At 46.0% G+C, this 24,004-nt stretch overlaps 1 protein-coding gene across 1 annotated transcript in view; it reads left to right on the forward strand.

Annotated features, from left to right (window-relative positions):
• The window catches only part of LOC309564177 (C-type lectin domain family 10 member A-like), a gene marked incomplete at both ends in the record, with an annotated part of 34,794 nt that extends 11,239 nt beyond the window's left edge, over positions 1-23,555 (forward strand). Inside the window, 3 exons of the mRNA XM_082268810.1 lie at positions 21,243-21,394; positions 23,226-23,338; positions 23,432-23,555. Coding sequence (XP_082124936.1) covers positions 21,243-21,394; positions 23,226-23,338; positions 23,432-23,555 — 389 coding nt within the window. The remainder of the gene's footprint in view (positions 1-21,242; positions 21,395-23,225; positions 23,339-23,431) is intronic.
• Between the last annotated feature and the right edge of the window lie 449 nt (positions 23,556-24,004).

Genomic DNA, 24,004 nt, shown 5'->3' on the forward strand with positions numbered 1-24,004 from the left:
TTCTGTCAGGTTTGTGTTACCTGTATTTCCTAAAGCGCAGTGGATTACAACATCGTCTATTAATTTAGTACTAGTATTGATATTTATATATTTAATTTTTCCTCTGTAATATAATTGCAGTTGCCTGCCAGTGAGTGTCAGGCCCACAGACTGTACTGTGCCCACTGCCCACCACTCATATAGGGTGGCACAGCACCTTGCAGATAAAAAAGTAATTTAATTTTTTCTCTGTAATATAATTGCAGTTGCCTGCCAGTGAGTGTCAGGTCCACAGACCGTACTGTGCCCACTGCCCACCACTCATATAGGGTGGCACAGCACCTTGCAGATAAAAAATTCATTTAATTTTACCTCTGTAATATAATTGCAGTTGCCTGCCAGTGAGTGTCAGGTCCACAGACTGTACTGTGCCCACTGCCCACCACTCATATAGGGTGGCACAGCACCTTGCAGATAAAAAAGTAATTTCATTTTTTCTCTGTAATATAATTGCAGTTGCCTGCCAGTGAGTGTCAGGCCCACAGACTGTACTGTGCCCACTGCAAATGGACTGTTTGCAGTTGTTTGCGGTGCGTTAAATGGGGAGTTTTGTCTGTCAGAGTTTGGTCTGTCACTTCGAAGCGGGCGTAACCCTTACACTAACTGATCGATACAACATCATACCTGATCGTATTCACACACTGGATGATTTAAAGCACGTTATTCCAAACAATTTAGGAATGTTAGGTGATTTATGCCCTTTATGGATTAAAACCCGACTCTGCGTCAACTACGTAATTTTCCATGGGAGTTTTGCCATGGATCCCCCTCCGGCATGCCACAGTCCAGGTGTTAGTCCCCTTGAAACAACTTTTACATCACTATTGTGGCCAGAAAGAGTCCCTGTGGGTTTTAAAATTCGCCTGCCTATTGAAGTCTATGACGGTTCGCCCGGTTCGCCCGTTCTCGAACATTTGCGGAAGTTCGCGTTGGCCGTTCGCGAACATAAAATTTTATGTTCGCGACATCTCTATCCACCACCTCTTCTACATGTTTTCACGCGAAACGGCCGTAGAGTAGTATTACATGCCAGAGGTCCTAGCCACCAGTGCTATTGTGGGTTCTGGTGGCTTTTTATGTAAGTGATGTTCTGAAGATTGGACCTTTGTGTTTGGCTTTTTCTTGTTTTTAGTTGTCTTTTAGTAAATACTACACTATGGAAAGCATTTTCTCTCTTGCATATCTATTGATATAACTTCCTGCTAATTGGAGTACTTGAAGGAATTTTTTCCGGTGTCATCCTCTCTTCTGATTTGCTTTCTGGCTCAAGACCTGCTGTATAATATACAAAAACGCATTAGCTGTCCTAATAAGACAGCAACATGGTCTGGTGAGTGCGCATTTCTGTTTTTGGGTGAAGGACCACTGGTGGAGGATTGACCTTGTTTACACTGACACTGATTATCCATATGGACTTTTTTTGCAGTTTTATGGACTGAGTTCATTATTTTTGTCTATATGTTCATTTGCAAAGTTCCAACGCTGATTTTTGTGGTGAGGACGTAGAAGAGGTTTTCTTCGGATGACTCTTCCATGAAGACCATATTTGTACAAGTATCTCTTTATAGTGGAATAGTGTACCACAACTCCAGTGTCTGCCAGATCTTTCTGGAGGGATCGTGCAGTCAAACGTGGGTTTTGAATTGTTTTTCTCACAATCCTGCGAGCTGTTCTGTCCGATATTTTTCTTGGTCTTCCAGATCTTGCTTTAACTTCCACTGTTCCTGATGACTGCCATTTCTTAATTACATTCCGAACAGAGGATATTGACATCTGAAAATGCTTTCCTATCTTCTTATAGCCTTCTTCAGCTTTGTGCGTCAACTATTTTCAGTTTCATTTTTCTTTGCAACTGCTTAGAAGATCCCATGGTGCTGATTGTTGGGGCAAGGTCAGATGAGTCTGGGCATTTAAAACCTTTGAGATTGACATCACCTGGTCCCAGACGATAATTGAGAACAATCCATGACACTGGCAGGTCTCAGCCTTACAAAGGGGGCAGTGCATGCTATAAATTCTGCAGGGTGCCCAAACGCCATTTTTTTGTTTTCTGTAATTTTGAAAGTGTCAATGATGGAAATAAAATCTAACTTTTTTGACGTATAAGAATGTCTAATCTGTAATTTCATGCATTTTGGAGATTTTTCCATCTTTCCTTGGCTTCTTCATGCACATTAATACAAATGTTTACCTGGGGTGCCCAAACTTTCGATCACGACTGTATACTGAACTGAGCAATCGATACTGAATGGCCTGATATCTAATCAATTGTCCTATATATAGATAGAGATCAATATAGGGTATTCTGAACTGACCAATAGATACTGAATGGCCTGATATATAATCAATTGTCCTATATATATATAGATAGAGATCAATATATGGTATATGGTATATGGTGTATATATATATATATATATATATATATATAATTGTGACAGGAAGTCAGGTAAATCTGTGGATGTAGTCACAGACAGGAGATACATTTCCACCTGGTTTAGAAAATTCACCAATTACTATAGGGTGTCGGCTGCAGAGGTAGCCAGGACGGCTTAAGGAAGTTGAAAGGCCTTCAGCTGTTCAGAATGAGGAAGTTAAGGCATCTATAATTTGTCCAAAGGAAGTCTAAGGATTGCTGCCTCGCTGTGTGAAGCTGGGGAGAGGAGGACAGTCATGTGTGCCTCCCGACGCTGTGTGGGCATGGGAGAAGGTGTGCCCCCTGAAGCTGTGTGGGCATGGGGAAGACCTCCTGGAGCGATGTGCGCTGAGGAGGGTAAAAAGCGTGAAGACTTCTCAAGGTGAGAAAATGAACTATTTCTATGTGGAAGAAATAAATGAACTGTTTGCTATGTGAAGAGACAAGCAAAGGGACATGTTCAATGTGAAGAGGAAAAGGGACATGTTCAATGGACATTTGTTGTGTGAAGAAAAAACATGGACTATTGAGTGTCTGCTGTAGGATCAGCAAAGTTTGCCCAACAGTAGGTTGGAGACAGACTCCTTAGGTAGGTTACTGTATGTGAGAAGGTAGCCGCCCACAATGGCAAGGATTTATTTTATTTATGTTTATTTTGAATTATGCTGTTTTTGGAGCTTGCACTTGTGTGAAGAAAATTGCAAGAATAAAACCTTACACTGTTGTTTTCAACCACTTCTCGGCTATCCCTGTGTAACGAACCCCCCCAAGGGGTCATCCACGCCCGCCACCGAGCTAATCTCCCACAATATATATATATATATATATATATCTACATATACTGAATATACTTCACTATCTGATCTCTTAAAAAGCACAAATCTCTCTCCCTGCCTAACTGACTGCTAGCAATGTCTCGAATTAGACTACACTGTACTCTGATACACTGCAAATGACTGTCCTCTCCCTGTCTCAATCATTTGCTATCTCACCTGCACAGTCATACTACATGCTGCGGCTGTGCGAGCAGTCTTTACTGTGGGACATATACGTGCAGTCTGCCTTTGTCCAATCATGGCAGAGATGATTTGATTGGCCAAAGCATGAAGGTCAGGGCGCATGCTTTAGCCAATCACATAATGCACTGCACGCGCTGTGCATTATGGGTGCGGGCGCTCAAATTTCCCACGAAGCAGCACATTTGTTCATCATTCAACGAACAAACAGCCAATGTTCGAGTCGAACTTACATTTGATTTAAACTCAAAGCTTATCCCTAGTCCTAGTCAGGACCTGGACTTGAACCTGGGACCTCTGCTGTGCCTGGCAATGTCTCTGCTTGTTGAGCCACCTGGAATGCTGTAGAGTTCCCTGGACAAATCCTTGAATGATCCTGCTGTGAATCTTAATTGCCTGGAACCTTAAACCCTTTGCTCCTCCCATGAACTTTCAGATTTAGGCCATGTCTCTGCACTTCTTGGTTGCCAGAATATTGTGCCTACACCAGCCAATATCTCATTTGTCTCTCCTGCTGCCGTCCGTATCTACACTACCATTCATTACCGACATTTGGCTTGCTCCTCGACTACGCTTCTGCTTAGTCCCTACCTGCAGCTATTCGGTACCGACCTTTGGCTTCTTTCTTGACTACGCTTCTGCTTGATCCCTACCTGCTATATCTCCTACTGGACCCTGGCTTGCTCACCTGATTTGGTGCTAATACGCAGTAAAATCCATCTCCACCATCAGGAGCTCTGGTGAATGAGCGTTGTTTAGACCAAACTCATGCCCGGCCAAAACCGTTTACCCATCTCTAGTGGTGCCTGAACACTGTAACCCCTCAGTTACTCTTGCTGAGCGCAGGAATGGGCCCTGCTGTCTGCTGTAAAAAATTATAATCAAAAATGTAAATTACAGTATCTGACAAAAGTGAGTACACCCCTCACATTTTTGAAAATATTTTATTATATATTTTCATGTGACAACACTGAAGAAATGACACTTTGCTACAATGTAAAGTACTAAAGCGGTAGTATACCGCTTTTTGCGACTTTTAACTACAGGTAAGCCTATAATAAGGCTTACCTGTAGTTACAATTAATATCTCCTAAACCGGCACGGTTTAGGAGATATTTGCATGCAGTCGCTCACGCGAGCGGCGCATGCGCTCTGAAGGTCCGATGGACCTTCAGCGTTCCTTGCCGGGAACTTGCCGAAAAATGACTCCCTCGCGCATGCCTTTGTCTTGCAGGGTTTTTTTTTTTTTAGGTATACTCCCGCTTTAAGTTTACAGCTTGTATAACAGTGTAAATGTGCTCTCCCCTCAAAATAACTAACACAGCCATTATTGTCTAAACCGCTGGCAACAAAAGTGAGTACACCCCTAAGTGGAAATATCCAAATTGGGCCGAAGTGTCAATATTTTGTGTGGCCACCATTATTTTTCAGCACTGCCTTAACCCTCTTGGGCATGGATTTCACCAGAGCATTACAGGCTGCCACTGGAGTCCTCTTCCACCTCTCAATGAGGACATCACGGAGCTGGTAGATGTTAGAGACCTTGCGCTCCTCCCCCTTCTATTTGAAGATGCCCCACAGATGCTCAATAGGGTTTAGGTCTGGAGACATGCTTGGCCAGTCCATCACATTTACCCTCAGCTTCTTTAGCAAGGCAGTGGTTGTCTTGGAGGTGTGTTTGGGGTCCTTATCATGTTGGAATACTGCCCTGAGGCCCAGTCTCTGAAGGGAGGGGATCATGCTCTGGTCTGAGCACTGACAGGCTGACCCCCCCACCCCTTCAACCTCTGCAGCAATGCTGGCAGCACTCATACATCTATTTCCCAAAGACAGCCTCTGGATAAGACGCTGAGCACTGTACTCAACTTCTTTGGTCGACTATGGCGGGGCCTGTTCTGAGTGGAACCTGTCCTGTTAAATCACTGTATGGTCTTGGCCACCGTGCTGCAGCTTAGTTTCAGGGTGTTGGCAATCTTCCTATAGCCTAGGCCATCTTTATGAAGAGCAAAAATTATTTTTTTCAGATCCTCAGAGAGTTCTTTGCCATGAGCTGCCATGTTGAACTTCCAGTGACCAGTATGAGAAAGTGAGGGTGATAACACCAAATTTAACACACGTGCTCCCCATTCACACCTGAGACCTTCTAACACTAACGAGTCACATGACATCGAGGAGGGAAAATGGCTAGTTGGGCCCAATTTGGACATGTTCACTTAGGGGTTTGCTCACTTTTGTTGCTAGTGGTTTAGACATTAATGGCTGTGTGTTGAGTTATTTTAGGGGGACAGCAAATTTACACTGTTATACAAGCTGTACACTCACTACTTTACATTTGGGCAAAGTGTCATTTCTTCAGTGTTGACGCATGAAAATATATAATAAAATATTGACAAAAATGTGAGAGGTGTACTCACTTTTGTGAGATACTGTACATGCAATTGTCATACAGGTGCAGACAAATTGGGCCATGTGTGTTGGTGGGGCCTTTACACTGCAACCCCTCATAGTTACTCTTGCTGGGTGCAGGAACGGGTCCTGCTATTAAAAATTAGAAACAAAAAATTAAAACTAAATGCATCTGTGATACAGGTGCAGAAAAATTGGGCCTTTGATGTTGGTGGTGACCTAAACCAAAAAGATTGTTGTAAGCTAGCATAATCAAGATTCAGGAAAAGGATAGGCAGCATAGGCAGTCTTCAAGGGATCCCAGATCCCCAGCAAATTCAATCAGTTACATTAGCATCAGGGGCTTGATAGCTGCTGTTGATCCAGGACTAATTAATTTTGATAAATGTCAGCCAGTCAATGGAGTCTTTGGAGAGACGCACTCTTTTATCCATCACTAAACCTCTAGCAGCACTGAATGTCCATTCGGAAAGCACACTGGGAGCAGGACAGGCCAGTAGCGCAATTGCATATAGAGCAAATTCTGGCCAGTGGTTCATCCTCAAGACCCAGTAACCCAGTGGATGCTCAGTTGGAAAGGTCTCCAAGTCTGCTCTTGAAACTAGATAATCCTGCACCATATGTTGCAGACACTGCCGATGGTTGCTTAAACCTAACAGCCCTGGGCGCTGAGGACTAAAGAATGGTTTAAAGGCATCGGTCAGCCGGCTGTCTTCTCCACCGCTCCTCCTTTTGACCGAACAAAGCCTCAGAAATACATTGTCCAGGAAATGGTACCCTCCCAGTGTCTGGAAAGGTGTTACACAATTTTTTCTTCAAGGCGTCCTCAAGATGTTTTATCCTCTGCTCCCTCTGAGAAGGTAGGATTAGCTCTGCAACTTTACCCTTGTAACCTGAATAAAGAAAGGTTGCCAACCAGTAATGATCCCTCTCCTTGATACCACAATTCTTCAGGTCCTTTCAGAGGCTTTACAGCATCAGAGAGCCCATGCAGCATAAGTTTGAAGAGGCATGAGAGATTCTGAGTCCTCTGGGTCACGAAGGATGACATTGTCAAGAGCAACCTCTCCCCAGCCATGTACAAGTCCTGGGGTTTCTGGGGAATGAAAACCATCCCTTGAAGGCTGCTATATGTTATCCTCTACATCCATGCTGCCACAATCCTCCTCCTCCTCCTCTTCCTCCTGTGTGTTTTGGGGCCCCCGCAGGAATGCTATCTGCATAAAGGGGGACTTGTGAGAAAAGGAAGTCCTCCTCTTCCTCCTGCTGTTTTGCCTCAAATGCCCTGTACATGATTCCATGAAGTGTGTACTCCAGGAAGTAGACTAGAGGTTTAGTGTCCCTGATGCATGCATCGTCACAGCTCACCATCCTTGTGGCTTCCTCAAATGGTGAGAGGACAGTGCATGAATCCTTTATCAGCAGCCACTGGTATTGCGAAAAAAAAGCCAAGCTCCCCTGAGCCTGTCCTTGTGCCATACTCCCACAGGTACTGATTGATGGCCCTCTGCTGCGCGTGCAGCTGATGCAGCATTGCCAATGTTGAGTTCCACCTGGTTGGCATGTCACTGTGGTTGGGAAGGTTGAATTCCCCTTAAATGTCAGCGAGCCGAGCACTGGCATTGTAGGGCCACTGGAAATGGCCACAGACTTTTTTGGCCTGCCTCAGAAGATCTTGTAAGCTCGGGTACCTGTTCAAGAAACGCTGCACCACCAAACTCAGAACATGTGCCAAGTATGGAACATGTGTCAAGTGTCCCTGTCGGAAGGCGGAGAGAAGGTTGGTGCCATTGTCGCATACAACCGTTCCTGGCTCAAGATGTCATGACGTCAACCCTCTCTGAGCCTGCCCCTACAGAGCTGATAGAATTCTTTCCCCCGGTGTGGCTCCTGTCCCCTAGACAGACCAACTGAAGCACTGAATGACATCTTTTAGCCTGACTGCTTGCATAGCCCCTTGAACGCTAAGGGAGCATAGCTGGTTCAGAAGACAATTCAGCAGAAGAGGGGGTGGTGCAGACAGATGTGCCAGAATCACCACCAGCTTTTTGGAGGCATAATGATGGAACAAGCTCCAGCACTGAACCTTGTCCTGCATCTTTCCCAGCTGCCAGTAGAGTTACCCAGTGTGCTGTGAAGGAAATGTAATGTCCCTGACCATGCCTTCTGGACCATGAGCCAGCAGTAATGTGAACCTTCCTGCTGACTGCTCTGTCCAATGAGGCCCACACATTGCCTTCCACATGATGGTACAGAGCTGGAATGCCCTTACATGAAAATACATTTCTTTTTGGAACTTGCCACTGGGGTACAGCACATTCCAAAAAATTCACAAAAGGGGGCAGAGTCTACCAGATAAAAAGGCAGCAGTTGTAGTGCTAGCAATTTGGCCAAGGTAGCATTTAGACGCTGAGCATGTGGATGGCTGGGACATTTTTTTTTATGGTTCAGCAACTGGGGTAGCAAAATTTGCCTACTGGTCAAATCAACAGGTGGTGTACTGCTAGCAGATTAAGTGCAAGTACCTGTGGCACTCATTGCTATACCATCATCCCTCTCAGTGCAGGTTTTTGAGAAGACTTGAGGTATAGTAAGGGTAGAGATCCCAGATGAGGACCAAGGAGAAGTCTGCATTTTATTATGATGTGGGTCTTTCAGGTGCTGTTGCCAGTGGACTGTATGGCAGGTCGCCCTATGTCTTGTCAAGCATGTGGTGCCCAAGTGGCTGGTATTCTTGCCACGCTTGATCCGCTTCAGACAGAGATTGCAAACAGCAACACTGCGGTCTGCTCCACATGTGTTGAAAAAAGCCCACACCAATGAATTTTTGGAAGTAAGCGGGGAGTTTGCAGCGCGCTGCACCTGTGGAGTGATGCAATAGGGTGGCTGCCCCTAAGCCGGCCCCTGATGGACATCCTGCCTCGTTGGAGTTGTACCGCCTCCTCCTCCTCACTAGCCTCCTCTATTCTCTTAGTCATCCAAGTACGGTCAGTGACCTCTTTATCCCCTCCCTCTTCAAAATAAAAAAAAACACTGCTGACACAGAAGGAATAGCACCTGCGATGCAGTGGGGGGGGGGGGGGGGTGACAGCAATTATGCCCTAAATATTATTAGTGTTTTTGTGCCACGAAAAAAACAAAACAAACAAAAAACCACTGCTGACGCAGAAGAAATAGCACCTGCGATGCAGAAGAGGGGACAGCAATTATGCCCTAAATATTATTAGTGCTGCTGTGCCACAAAAAAAGAAAACAACTGCTGATGCAAAAGGAATAGCACCTGCGATGCAAAAAGGGGGGGGGGGAGACAGCAATTATGCCCTAAATACTATTAGTCCTGCTGTGCCACAAAAAAAAACACTGCTGACGCAGAAGGAATAGCACCTACGACACAAAAGGTGGCACAGGGGGGGGGAGACAGCAATTATGCCCTAAATACTATTAGTCCTGCTGTGCCACAAAAAAAAAAACACTGCTGACGCAGAAGGAATAGCACCTACGACACAAGGTGGGACAGCAATTATGCCCTAAATAAAATTAGTGCTGCTGCGCCACAAAAATAAAATCACTGCTGACGCGGAAGTAATAGCACCTGTGACACAGAAGGGGGAGTATTAAGATTGCAGCAACAGAACCTGATGCTGCAAAAAAAAAAAAATTAAAAGAAAAAGAAATATCAATGAAAAATAAAATGGGATCAGTGGGTTAAACAGATGTGTTGTATACACCAACACTTCAGTGGCCCCACTACACTGTGTTACACAAGAATCACAGCACAGCACTACACTAACTGCACTACACTGTGTTACACAAGAATCAGCACAGTACTACACTAAACTGACTGCACTACACTGTGCTACACTGCACTGACTGCATTAAACATCCAAGCACAACCCACTAACTACCTTCATAATCTCCACTCCTAACACACTACACACGGCTGCCGTGTAAGCAGCCTTATATAGAGTGGGGCGTGGACTTAGCCCCTGAGCCATGATTGGCTAAAGGCACCCTGCCTGAAGGTGGATGTCTCGGGGTGTCGCCTGAGAGTCCGGAGAGTGCTGAGCTGAGGGGGATCCGATGTGCCGAGAGCCTGCAGAGAGAGAGAGAGAGGTCCAGTCCCAGGAATGCCTACACAGGTCGTGAGTACTGAGGATTGCACCTGGGGGGTCTGCCTAGAGTCAGAGGAGACCACTCCGGAAGAGGTTCGGGGATCCAAGGTCAGCTAGCTGTAAAGGGGGTACCTAGGTTGAGGACCCTGAAGTGTAAAGGGGGTACATAGTCAGTGGACCCTAAAGAGTTCAAGGAGCAAAGGGGGCACCCGCAGTCTGGACCCTGAATTGTATTGCGTGTGCTAGTTACAGTGTTAGCCATTTGAAGTTCTACAAAATACTACCTCAAGCTGTACCAGACGGGGGAAAGTATTCAAAGACTTACATAGTGAAGCAGTGTCAGGAGTTCTACAGTTCTCAGTCTTGGATCTACTGGACTATAGGTCGGGGATTCAACACTTGCTCTGTTTTACAGAGTGTTCTCAGAGTCAGTGAGCGTTGGCTGGCGCTGGCTAGCGTCAAGGAAGCGCCAACGGGCATTTTTCCAGGATCAAAGTCCCAATTGTAATTAGTTCAAGCCGAGAGGAGTATCCCACTCATTCCCTTCTCCCATCCCTTTAATTTATAATAAAAACCACAAACAAAGATGCCGGAGTTGTCACTGTCTCAATTGTCACACCTGGGGACTCAGCTCACATGGGCTGGAGAGGATTCCGGTACTAATGGCAGACCCACATCAGGCCACAGGCCTGGAAACCAATTCCGACCCGTCATATAATTGTGTGAGATACTTGACTTCAGCAGCTATCCATACCGGTTTATTGGGCAGTATCCATACTGGAGCATTATGAAGGACATACAGTAGTTGAGGTGCCCATACCATTCTGATAAGGTTAGCTCTACCTGTTACCAATAAAGGCAGCTTGCACCAAGTGGCACATTTATGTTTTAATTTCTGCAATATGGGTTTAAGATTTAAGGATATGTAGTCCCCAACATCTCCTGTCACCACTATTCTGAGGTATTTGAAGGACCGGACTACTTCCACCTGAGGCGGCTCCTCTGGGAGGGCTGACTGCACTGGATATAACAATAATAGGGACTACTTGTGCCAATGAATGGTGAACCCCGAAAGTTGCCCGAATTGTTCTATAAGCTGCTTGACAGTTTTCAAAGACCCTACTGTGTCTCCTAGATATATTAGAGTTTCTACATAAAGGGAGAGTTTATTTTCCCTGTTTCCCCTACGGAACCCCACTATGTCCAGAAAGGCCCTCACCTTGGCTGCCAGCGGTTCCAATGCAAGGGCAAAAAGTAGGGGCGAGAGGGGACACCCCTGTCTAGTCCCCCAGAAAAGAGGGAAGCCTTCCGAGAGGGCACCATTGATTCGACTTCTCGCTGTAAGAGCTGAGTAAAGTAGTTTAACCCAGAAAATAAAGGAGCTTCCCAGCTGGAATTTCCACAGAACCGCCCAAAGGTATTTTCACTCAACACTATCAAAAGCTTTGGCAGTGTCGAGGGGAGAACGCAGCTCTATTTCCCAGGTTATCCACTGGCAGTTGAACATTCAGAAACAATCGTCTTATGTTCCAGCGCCGTGGACCTAGCTGATATAAAACCGGATTGCTCTAGGTGGATCAACACGGAAAACAAACTCGCCAGTCTCGTAGGAAGCACCCTAGCCAGTAACTTAATATCTGTATTTTGCAACGATATGGGTCTATATGAGTCAGGTAGCGTCAAGTCCTTGCCAGGTTTGGGGAGTACTACTTGTACTACTTCATTCATAGAAGGTGGTAAACATTTATCAAATACTCCAGTATTAAGAGTAGACAACAAGTTAGGCAAAAGGGAGTCACTATATTGTTTATATATTTCTGCTAGTAGGCCGTCAGTACCTGGGGACTTACTATTGGCCATTGCCACCACTGCCTCAGTAAGCTTCTCTATTGTAATGGGGGCATTTAACATCTTACGGTCACTATTAGTTAGTTTGGGTAGGGGGCAATGGTCCAGAAATTGGACCAACGCCTCCTCCGAGGGGTCGACCTTAGAAGAGTAAAGATCCTTGAAATAGTCATGAAAAATACAGGGTATCTGATCCAGGTCTTGCACCAGATGGGGTTTCGAATAGACTATATGAGATCACAGCAAGTAAGTGTCTCCTATTTTCGCCCTCAATGAAATACTGCTGCATGAAAAATCGTTTCTTTTCAGCAGTTGTAAGAATAACCTGTTGATACAAGTTCTGCGCCTCTAGGGCTGGCCATAGGTGTTCAGGCCCTCACCCCCCACCCCCCATTCTCACCCCTCGCCCCACACTCCCTGGTCACCTAAACATGCACAAAGAGGAAAAAATATTTGTAACAAATAAAAGAGAGATGCAGGGGTTTCTGGCATGGTACAGGAGATGCAGGAGCTGCGGGCATAGTGCAGGAGATGCAGAGGCTGCGGGCATGATGCAGGGGCTGCAGGCATGGTTCAGGAGATGCAGGGGCTGCGGGCATGGTGCAAGAGATGCAGAGGCTGCATTCCTAGATTTGCATAGAATGCTGGGACTTGTAGTTCCGTGTATACAAGGTGATACATAGAATGCTGCGACTTGTAGTTTTGTGTATACAAGGTGATACATAGAATGCTGGGACTTGTACTTTTATGTATACAATGTGGTGGGACCACACCAACCAGTAGCCCAACCCCCTAAAGGCATGAATCTAGCCAGGCTTCCAGTGGCGGTGCCCCCCCCCCATCCATGCTTCCTGCCCCCTAATCTACATGCAGAGCGCCGGACGCATGGATTCCAATGGGGTTTTTTATTTTTTAAGCACGTGATTAGAGCCAGAGGCTCTAATAGGCTTCAAAAAAGGGCGGGCTTGGGGCGCAGAGCACTGCGCCCTGAGCCCACCCAGTTGTGTGACAATAGCGAATGAACATTCGCTATGGTCACACGGATTCTCCTCCTGGCCAATAAGGAAGTGGGTCCTGAGACCCGTTTCCCGATTGGCCGAAAGTAGAAGCCATGCCATTGGCCATGGCGGAGGAGGAGGGAGGAGATGCAGCAGACTGAGGGGGAAGAAGCCACCGCCGCTGCTTCTGCCTGCCCTCCATCCACATGTCCAGGCAGGGTGAGTGAGTCGGTGACCGAGGGGCGAGGTGGATGGGTATGGTGTGTGGGCTAGTGTGGTCCGGGGGGGGGGGAGGGGCATATGGTGTGGTCCGTCTGCCCCCTCCCTCCCCCCCAACCCATGGAGCACCAGCTGCCACTGCAGGCTTCTATCCAGGAGGTTGTTAAAGTCTCCCAGGACCCAAGTCGGTATGTTAGGATAGGGGGCCATAAATTGTGCCAAATTTTTTAAACTGTACGGAGAGAAGAGTGGAGGGACATAAATATTTGCTGTAATGCATAACATACCAGCTATTTTGCATAACAGAAAAATATATCTACCCTGATCATCCACACGGGATTGTATTAGATGAAATTGAAATAAGATCAAATTGTTTGAAATTAATATACTGACTCCCCTGGAGTAGGCAGTGTGCATGGAGTGAAACTGCATCTGAAAGGCGTGGTTATTAAGCAAGGATAGTGTGTTAGATTGAAGATGTGTTTCCTGCAAACACACCACCGCTGAGCGGTAAGATTTCAAAGCAGAGAATTAGTGATGTCGCGAACCTAAAATTCGCCGTTCGCGAACGGCGAACGCGAACATCGGCAAATGTTCGCGAACCGGGCGAACCGCCATAGAGTTCAATAGGCAGGCGAATTTTAAAACACACAGGGACTCTTTCTGGCCACAATAGTGATGGAAAAGTTGTTTCAAGGGCACTAACACCTGGACTGTGGCATGCCGGAGGGGGATCCATGGCAAAACTCCCATGGAAAATTACGTAGTTGACGCAGAGTCGGGTTTTGATCCATAAAGGGAATAAATCACCTAACATTCCTAAATTGTTTGGAATAACGTGCTTTAAAACATCCAGTGTGTGAATACGATCAGGTATGATGTTTTATCGGTCAAGTAGTGTAAGGGTTACGACCGCTTCACAGTGACAGACCAAACTCTGACAGACCAAACTCCCCGTTTAACAACAGTCAGTCAGTCCATTTGCACAACCGCAAACTCCCCATTTGCACAAGGTTGGATACCAAGCTAGCCATGTCCCGTTCCTTGTCCTCACTGACATCATTGAAGGTCTCTTCCTCCACCCAGCCACGTACAACACCAAGGGTCCCCGAAAGGTGAGAACAAGCCCCCTGGGACGCCTGCTGTGGCTGGTATTCCACCTCCTCAAAGCCACCTTCCTATTCCACCTCCTCAAAGCCACCTTCCTCTGACTCCTCTCTCTGCGTTGCCACAGGTCCAGCAATTGACAACGACAAGGCTGCTTCTGGTGGTGATGGGGAGTGGACCACAACTCTTCCTCTTCATGCTCATCTACAGCCTGATCCAGTACTCTTCGCAGGGCACGCTCCAGAAAAAACGCATATGGGATGAGGTCGATGATGTTGCCTTGGGTTCGACTGACCACCAGGGTTGTCACCTCCGCAAAAGGACGCATGAGCCTACAGCCATTGTTCATGAGCATTCAGTAACGCGGCCAAAAAATACCCAGCTCCGCAGAAAGAATGAAAGAAAATGAATGTTTTTTTTATGAAAAATTATCCTGCGGATCGCTTTTGGTCTGTTCACAATGAAGCAACGACCTTATCATCTGGGGTGTGCCAACACACTCCTAGAGGTGATCGCTTCATTGTGATACGCAAGCCCCTTCACCACGACAAGGTAACGATCACGAAGGGGAATTGACACATGTATGTGCCTTTTTTTTGTTTTTTGTTTTTTTGCAGCCACAGAGGCCAGAAAAATTAGGCATGTACACATGCATGAAAAAGCAGGTATTGTTGCAGCCGCTGCTGTAGCAGCGGCCTGAAAAATTTAGGTTTTCAAGACAGAAAGTGCACTAAAACATTGCGGCTTGAACCGTAGTTGGTGGCGGAGACGTCACGTAAGTCATCCGGCATGCAGAGAATGATTAAAGACAGCAGCATGTGGACCATTTTTAGGCCAAGGCATCTCAGTCATCACCAGGCCTTTTTTAGTCAAATGCATCCCCCACTGTCATTCAAAGGGTAGTGGTGCGCTTCAAGGATTGGCTCTAATGGATCTCTATTTGGGTTGGTGGCAGTGATGTGTACAATTCTTGCTTTAAAGGTGCTCCGCGTGATAAATATAATATTTATGTTTTTAAATAATTAGGTGATGAAAGTGCAGGTGTATTAATCAAATCAATCAATGTCAAGGTTATCTTAAAATAAATAAATATATGAGTACGGTGTGTATCAATGGATAAATAAATAAATAAATATCAGAGTGCTACTTCTTTACCAGTGATATCAATAAATAAATTATATAAATCCAGTGTTGGTCTTCAATCTGATTCATAAACAGTAAAACACATATATATTGTGCTCAAAATAAAGTGCTACATGCAATTTTCTATTAAAATGGTGCTAGAAAAGATATCTGTGAATAGTTCAATTGTAATCCTTCAAATATAAATATTTAAATGAAATAGTCCAAAAGAAAAGATTATATAGAGTACATCCAAAATGGCTTGTGTGAATACGTTCCTCGCTTATATCTGTGCTTCACTCATGCAATTAAGTGACTATGATCTCCTTCACCTTGTGTGTCACCTCTGAGTGCTCTAGCCTCTCACCTTATAGGCAAGATCAATTTGCCTTTGGTATCTATCCAAGCTCAACGATAGACTCAATTTCTCTCAATCCAGGTCCTTTCTTACTTAGTGGAGCTGCTTTCTTGGATCCCTCTAAATGTTTGTCTTGATCGTTTTTTGTACTATCCTCTTTGTCCGATCTTTAGTGTGCCTCAGAGACAAAGACTATTCATGGTGCAGTATATCCAACTCATTTATTAAAATATAAAGATTTACACTTACAATTTAGGCATGATGCTTCAGCATGTAAACAAAAAAACCAGCCGCCGCTGTGGAGATCGGGCTCCGTTGTAACGTCACTTCCGGCTCCTCCTACGCGTTACGTCACGAGGTCACGTGACTTCCTCAGTCATCACCAGGCCTTTTTTAGTCAAATGCATCCCCCACTGTCAGTCCCTTCGGGATCCATGCCTCATTCATCTTAATAAACGTGAGGTAATCAAGACTTTTGTGACCTAGGCGACTTCTCTTCTCAGTGACAATACCTCCTGCTGCGCTGAAGGTCCTTTCTGACAGCACACTTGAAGCGGGGCGGGCCAGAAGTTCAATGGCAAATTGGGATAGCTCAGGCCACAGGTCAAGCCTGCACACCCAGTAGTCAAGGAGTTCATCGCTCCTCAGAGTGTCGATATCTGCAGTTAAGGCACGGTAGTCTGCTACCTGTCGGTCGAGTCGTTCTCTGAGGGTGGACCCCGATGGGCTGTGGCGATGCATAGGACTAAAAAAGCTCCGCATGTCCTACATCAACAAGACGTCTGTAAAGCGTCCTGTCCTTGCCGCCGTGGTTGTGGTGGTAGGAGGAGGATTACTTTCACCTCTTCCCCTGTTGGATTCCCGTTGTGCTGTGACATCACCCTTATATGCTGTGTAAAGCATACTTTTCAACTTATTTTGTAGCTGCTGCATCCTTTGCGACTGCCGGTAATTGGGTAACATATCAGAGACTTTCTGCTTATACCGGGGGTCTAGTAGCGTGGCCACCCAGTACAGGTCGTTCTCCTTCAGCCTTTTTATACGAGGGTCCCTCAACAGGCATGACAGCATGAAAGACCCCATTTGCACAAGGTTGGATGCCGAGCTACTCATGTCCAATTCCTCGTCCTCACTGATGTCATTGAAGGTGTGTTCTTCCCCCCAGCCACGTACAACACCACGGGTACCAGATAGGTGACAACGAGCACCCTGGGATGCCTGCTGTGGTTGGTGTTCCTCCTCCTCAAAGCCACATTCCTCCTCTGACTCCTCTTCCTCACACTCCTCTTCCAGTGTTGCCGCAGGTCCAGCAAGCGATGGTAAGGCTGTTTCTGGTGGTGGTGATGGTGACCACAACTCTTCCTCTTCCTCTTCACGCTCATCTACGGCCTGATCCAGCACTCTTCGCAGGGCACGCTCCAGGAAAAAAACATATGGGATGATGTCGCTGATGGTGCCTTCGGTGCGACTCACTAGGTTTGTCACCTCCTCAAAAGGACGCATGAGCCTACAGGCATTGCGCATGAGCGTCCAGTAACGTGGCAAAAAAATACCCAGCTCCGCAGAGGCTGTCCTAGCACCCCGGTCATACAAATACTCGTTGACCGCTTTTTCTTGTTGGAGCAGGCGGTCGAACATTAGCAGTGTTGAATTCCAACGTGTCGGGCTGTCGCAAATCAAGCGCCTCACTGGCATGTTGTTTCGCCGCTGAATATCTGCAAAGTGCGCCATGGCCGTGTAGGAACGCCTGAAATGGCCACACACCTTCCTGGCCTGCTTGAAGACGTCCTGAAAGCCTGGGTACTTCTGCACAAAACGTTGCACAATCAGATTCAACACATGTGCCATGCACGGCACATGTGTCAACTTGCCCAAATTCAATGCCGCCAACAAATTGCTGCCGTTGTCACACACCACTTTGCCGATCTCCAGTTGGTGCGGGGTCAACCACTGATCCACCTGTGCGTTCAGGGCGGACAGTAGTGCTGGTCCGGTGTGACTCTCTGCTTTCAGGCAAGTCAACCCCAAGACTGCGTGACACTGTCGTATCCGGCATGTGGAATAGCCCCTGGGGAGCTGGGGGGGTGCAGTTGGTGTGGAGCAAGACGCAACAGCAGAAGAGGACTCAGTCGAGGAGGTTAGCAAAGAGGATGGAGTAGGAGGAGTAGAGGAGGTGGCAGCAGGCCTGCCTGCAAGTCGTGGCGGTGTCACCAACTCCTCTGCAGCAGAGCCACGCATTCCATGCTTGGCAGCCGCCAGCAGGTTTACCCAATGCGCAGTGTAAGTGATATACCTGCCCTGACCGTGCTTTGCAGACCAGCTATCAGTGGTCAGATGGACCCTTGCCCCAACACTGTGTGCCAGACGTGACATGATTTCCTTTTCCACAATAGAGTACAGGTTGGGGATTGCCTTTTGTGAAAAATAATTTCGGCCGGGTACCTTCCACTGCGGTGTCCCAATAGCGACAAATTTTTTGAAGGCCTCAGACTCCACCAGCTTGTATGGTAAAAGCTGGCGGCTAAGAGTTCCGACAAGCCAGCTGTCAGACGCCGGGCAAGGGGGTGACTTTGTGAGATTGGCTTCTTACGCTCAAACATTTCCTTGACAGACACCTGACTGTGGGCAGGTGAGCAGAAACTGCTGAAGGTGAGAGGCGGAGGGGCGGGTTGTTGATAGGGGGCATGGAGGACAGCAGTGGTTGACGTGGCTGAAGATGCTGGACCAGGAGGAGGATGGTGGCTTTCAGTTTGTGTGCTGCTTTTACTCATGTGTTGATCCCATAGGCGTTTGTGATGTGAGATCATGTGCCTTCGCAAAGCAGTTGTACCTAGGTGGGTGTTGGACTTCCCACGACTCAGTTTCTTTTGGCACAGGTTACAAATGGCATCGCTGATATCAGAGGCAGACACACAAAAAAAATGCCACACTGCTGAGCTTTGCAAGGACGGCATTCTGGTGGTGGCAACAGCTTGCGTTGATTGGCGTGCTGTCTGGCTGACCCCGGGTGCCGAATCTACATGCTGTCTGACTGCGCCACTAGCTCCTTGCGATGACCTCCTCCCCCTGCTTCCAACTCGTCTCCTCCTCCTCTCTGTCTCCCCATCTGAACTTTCCCCCTCTTCTTCTGCTCTTCGAGCAGGCACCCAGGTGACATCCACAGACACATCGTCATCATCAGCCGCTTCACTTGACAACTCAGCAAAGGCAGCAGCAGCAGGTACAACATCATCATCATCATCACAATGTACGTCCATGTGTATAATGCTGCCTGACTGAGACATATCCCCGTTATCTACATCCTCTGGCACTAATAGTTGCGCATCACTTATTTCTTCCAACTGATGTGAAAATAACTCCTCTGACGGATCAAGTGAAGCGGCTGTGGTGCTAGTGTTGGTGGTGGTGCCGGCGGGCTGGCGAGTGGTAAATTGAGAGGTGCCCGAAGCTGAGCTGGAGGAGGATGGTGCATTAAGGTTCCGAGCGGAAGCTGTAGACGATTGGGTGTCCTGTGTAAGCCAGTCAACTATGGCCTCAGAATTTTTTGAGTTCAGGGTCTGTGGTGGCCTCTGAACACTGGGCATTATTCTAGGGCCTCAGGAAATCACAGCACCACGACCACGACGGCCCTTGCGGGGTGGCCTGCCTCTGCCTGTCATTTTTTTTTTTTAAATGTGTTGTGTACTATGAGTGCAAGGTGCTGTGCCACCCTATAGGAGTGTTGGGCAGTGGGTACAGTACACTCTGTGGACCTGACAGTCACTGGCAACCAGGCAACTGCAATTAAAAAATATATATATTTTTTTTTACTTTGCAAGCTGCTGTGCCACCTTATATATCAGTGGTGGGTGGGCAGTGGCACAGTACACTCTCTGTGGACCTGACACTGACAGCAATCACTGGCACCCAGGCAACTGCAATTAAAAAATATGTATATATTTTTTTACTTTGCAAGCTGCTGTGCCACCTTATATATCAGTGGTGGGTGGGCAGTGGCACAGTACACTCTCTGTGGACCTGACACTGACAGCAGTCACTGGCATCCAGGCAACTGCAATTAAAAAATATATATATATTTTTTTTACTTTGCAAGCTGCTGTGCCACCTTATATATCAGTGGTGGGTGGGCAGTGGCACAGTACACTCTCTGTGGACCTGACAGCAGTCACTGGCACCCAGGCAACTGCAATTAAAAAATATATATATTTTTTTTACTTTGCAAGCTGCTGTGCCACCTTATATATCAGTGGTGGGTGGGCAGTGGCACAGTACACTCTCTGTGGACCTGACACAGCAGTCACTGGCACCCAGGCAACTGCAATTAAAAAATATATATATATTTTTTTACTTTGCAAGCTGCTGTGCCACCTTATATATCAGTGGTGGGTGGGCACACAGTGGCACTGCAGTGGGCACAGTACACTCTGTGGACCTGACAGTCACTGGCAGCCCAGGCAACTGCAATAATAAAAAATATTTTTTTTTTTCAATTTGCAACAAGATGCTGTGCCACCGTATATATATCAGTGGTGGGCAGTGCACTGCAGTGGGTACAGTGCACTCTGTGGACCTGACACAGCACTCACTGCAATTATGACAGAGGAAAAAAAAAGGTACTGTGCCTGTGCCACCCGAAATGAGTGTGGTGTGCACACAGTACAGTCTGTGGTAGGTCTGTGGCCTCTCACACACAGCGGGCAGGCAACTGCAGTGTACAATAGATATATATATATATATATATAAAGAAAAAACTCTATTACCTTACCAGCCCTTAAAAGGGCTTTTGGGGACACTAGATATATATATATATGTATATATATAAATAAAAAAAAAATCCTCAATTACCAGCCCTTAAAAGGGCTTTTGGGGACACTAGATGGATATATATATATATATATATATATATATATATATATATATATATATATATAAGAAGAAAAAACTCAATTACCAGCCCTTAAAAGGGCTTTTGGGGACGCTAGATATATATATATATATATATATATATATATATATATATATATATATATTAAAAAAAAAAATTACACAAATACCAGCCCTTAGAAGGGCTTTTTGGGGTGCTGTCCTTACAGCAGTAGTGGACCAAGAACACTGCAAGACCAGGAACACTGACTAACTGTCCCTAGCTTAACAGCAGCAGCAGCAGCAGCAGCAGCTCTCTCCCTACTCTCACTACACACACTGCTTCAGAATGATCTAAGATGGATGCTGCCCTTGCTTATTTATAGGAGGTGGGAGGGTGTGGGAGGGAGGTATGCTGATTGGCTGGAAATGTGCCTGCTGACTGTAAAGTTCAGGGTCAAAGTTTGCCTCAATGATGTATTATGGGGGGCGGACCGAACATTGCATATGTTCGCCCGCAGCGGCAAATGCGAACATGCTAAGTTCGCCGGGAACTGTCCGCCGGCGAACAGTTCTATACATCTCTACAGAGAATGGGACATATTACAGTATTTAAGGCAAACAGACAATGCATGTGTAAGATGATAGGTGCTACACTAGCCAAAAAGGCAAGAAGGTCAAAGTTTATGTACATGTATTTATGTGGATTTTAAAAGCAATGAAAACATTTTCTTATAGGGTGCACGGTATGTCCTAATGACTGGTTGCAGCGCAGAGAGAACTGTTATTACTTTTCATCTGGAAGAGAACGCAGAACATGGAATGAGAGTCGGGAAGTGTGTGAAGGGATGGGAGCCCATCTACTGGTCATAGAGGACCAGGAACAGCAGGTATGGTATAACATGGCAATAGATGTGAGACCGATATGGAGGATTTGTACTCCATTGTTCTAGCATCTGTGTGTTTATTATACAGTAATTATCAGAAACAGATGAGATGAGATTTGATTCATAAATCGATCATTCTGAGTGATTAAACTGGTGCTCCATGGGCCGGGGGGCGTCAGACAGACCACACCATACCAGCCCGCACACCATAAAAGGTCCCCTCCCCCCGCCGGTCGCTGGCTCACCCACCGTGAACATGTGGGGGCATGCAGGCGGCGGCTTCTCCTCAGTCTCCTGCATCTCCTTCCCTCCTCCTCCTTGGCCAATTGCATGGCTTTTTCTTTCGGCCAATCGGGAAACAGGTCTCAGGACCCGCTTCCTGATTGGCCAGGAGGAGGATCCGTGTGACAATAGCGAATATTTATTCTCTATTGTCAAACAACTGGGTGGGCGCGGGGCGCAGTACTCTGCGCCCCAAGCCCACCCTTTTTTGAAGCCTATTAGAGCCTCTGGCTCTAATCATGTGCATAAAAAAAACCCCATTGGAATCCATGCGTCCGGCGCCCTGCATGTAGATTTAGGGGCAGGATGCATGGATGGGCCTGCAAAAAAAAGTAAAGTTTGCCCCCCCCAAAAATGTAAGTAATGTATATTACTTTATTATCTTCATTAATGACTAAATTATTGATGATAAAATAAACCTATGGTGGAAAGATAAAAAATTGATCTGGTTAACAAGGGGTAAAAAAGGTACGAGAGATATACTGCTTATATTGCATAGTTTTAGTAAATCTAAAGTTGATTGTACAGGGATTGTATAGTCAGACGGTAAAATGTATGGTGAGATATAAACTTGGGAGAACAGAAATTTGGTATCAAGAGAACCTATTTCTCTTTCACATTGTGATCTATTCTGATTTTATTTCTATATTAGTTGTCCATCATTATGCCATTGGTCCAGCCTTTTCTTTTGTTGTGTCTATAGAGGGATCAGGGTCTCCTCCTATCTATGTATTATCAAATTTGATTTGGATGATAGATTGTTCTCTTTTATGAAGTAGGATTTTCTGCTATGTTCACTTTACAATACTAAAAGTGGTCACCTCCCACACCTATAACTGGTCTAATGCATACTGTTAGGCAGGTTAATTTGGTTGGTCGCTGGCTGGTTGGTTGAGCTTGTAAACTCTTTGGTTTTTTGACATGTACCTGCCCTTCCACTGCTCCTAGCTGTAAAGGCAAGTTATAGGTATGGGAGGTGACCACTTTTTGTATTGTTGTTATATTGGCCAGGTAACACACTGACACCTTTGCGGCCATTGTGCAATGTGCTGGGTGTTCAGTGTGTTCCTGTGCCTTTAAGGAGGGATGGATGGGCTTCCTCCAGTCATCTGTCCTCCATCTATCCCATTAGAATATATGTGCTCCGACTGTGAAGACTCTTTAAAGGTAGAGTTAGGGACTGCACATAACAGGGCGCTTTACCGGGCCTGCAGCTTACGCATGTATTTGCAAATGTGTGCAACTAAACCCCTTTTTTTAACGCATACTGTTAGGTTAATTCAGTTGGTGGCTGGCTGGTTGGGGAGTTGAGCTTGGAAACTCTTTGGTTTTTTGATTTGTTCAGGTTACACATACAATACCTGATGTTTCAAATGGAACTGCAGGAAACGGACAAATAATTCCAGTTCACAGATCACTATTTTCTGGTGACATTTGTCCCCAATAGAGATTTTGTAGACATGATGGAATAGTCAGATCTTCAGACTTCTATCCAATGTGTGTGTCCAGTGTCTGTGGCTGAAAACTGACAGATTATGCTCTGTTGTTCCAGGAATTTATAAAAAAATCCAGCAGAGGACCATCATATCGAGTGTTCTGGATTGGACTGTACAGAGAGGGAGATGGATGGAGATGGGTGGACGGTCAGCACTATAATACCGGCCTGTAAGTGACTCTTCATCTACACTGAGAATATGAATGTTGTTCATCCAGAAAACAATAGAAACTCATTACTACTCATTGTTATTTATTACCCAGATTCCCTCTATCAAAAGAATCTTCAGGAGACTGTGTATGGTTGGAAGCAGATTCTGGGTATAATAAGGGTCGCTGTCAATCCAAACACAACTGGATTTGCCAGAAGAGAGCCCTGAAGATCTGACAGTTACATCACAGCAAACTGACACACTGTTAAGATAAAAGATCATCCACAGTACAAAGTAATACAGGACGATTACATCCAATATCATATATAATCACCATTCTAGAGCATCCTTTCTCAAACTTTTTCAACACAGAGGAACCCTTGAAATAACTTTCCGGTCTCAAGAAACCCCTTCTAAAGATTACTATATGTACAACTTATGACACATTAGTGTGACAGTCAGTGGGAAGAATGTTCCTTACTTTTGTCATCATTGGGAAGAATTAGCCCCTTACAGATACCTAAAAAGATCCATAGTGTTAGGCCGGGTTCACATATATGCGAATTGGATGCATTTTTCCCTGCATCCAATGAGCATGACAGGCAAGTGTGATCGGCTCTCAATGGAGCTAGTTCACGCAGGTCTGGGGCAACCACAGTCTGGGCTGCATCTTTGGGTCTAGTTC

Source organism: Pelophylax lessonae (genome assembly GCF_965119305.1).
Source record: "Pelophylax lessonae genome assembly, chromosome: 9".
In the NCBI taxonomy this organism is placed as follows: domain Eukaryota; kingdom Metazoa; phylum Chordata; class Amphibia; order Anura; family Ranidae; genus Pelophylax; species Pelophylax lessonae.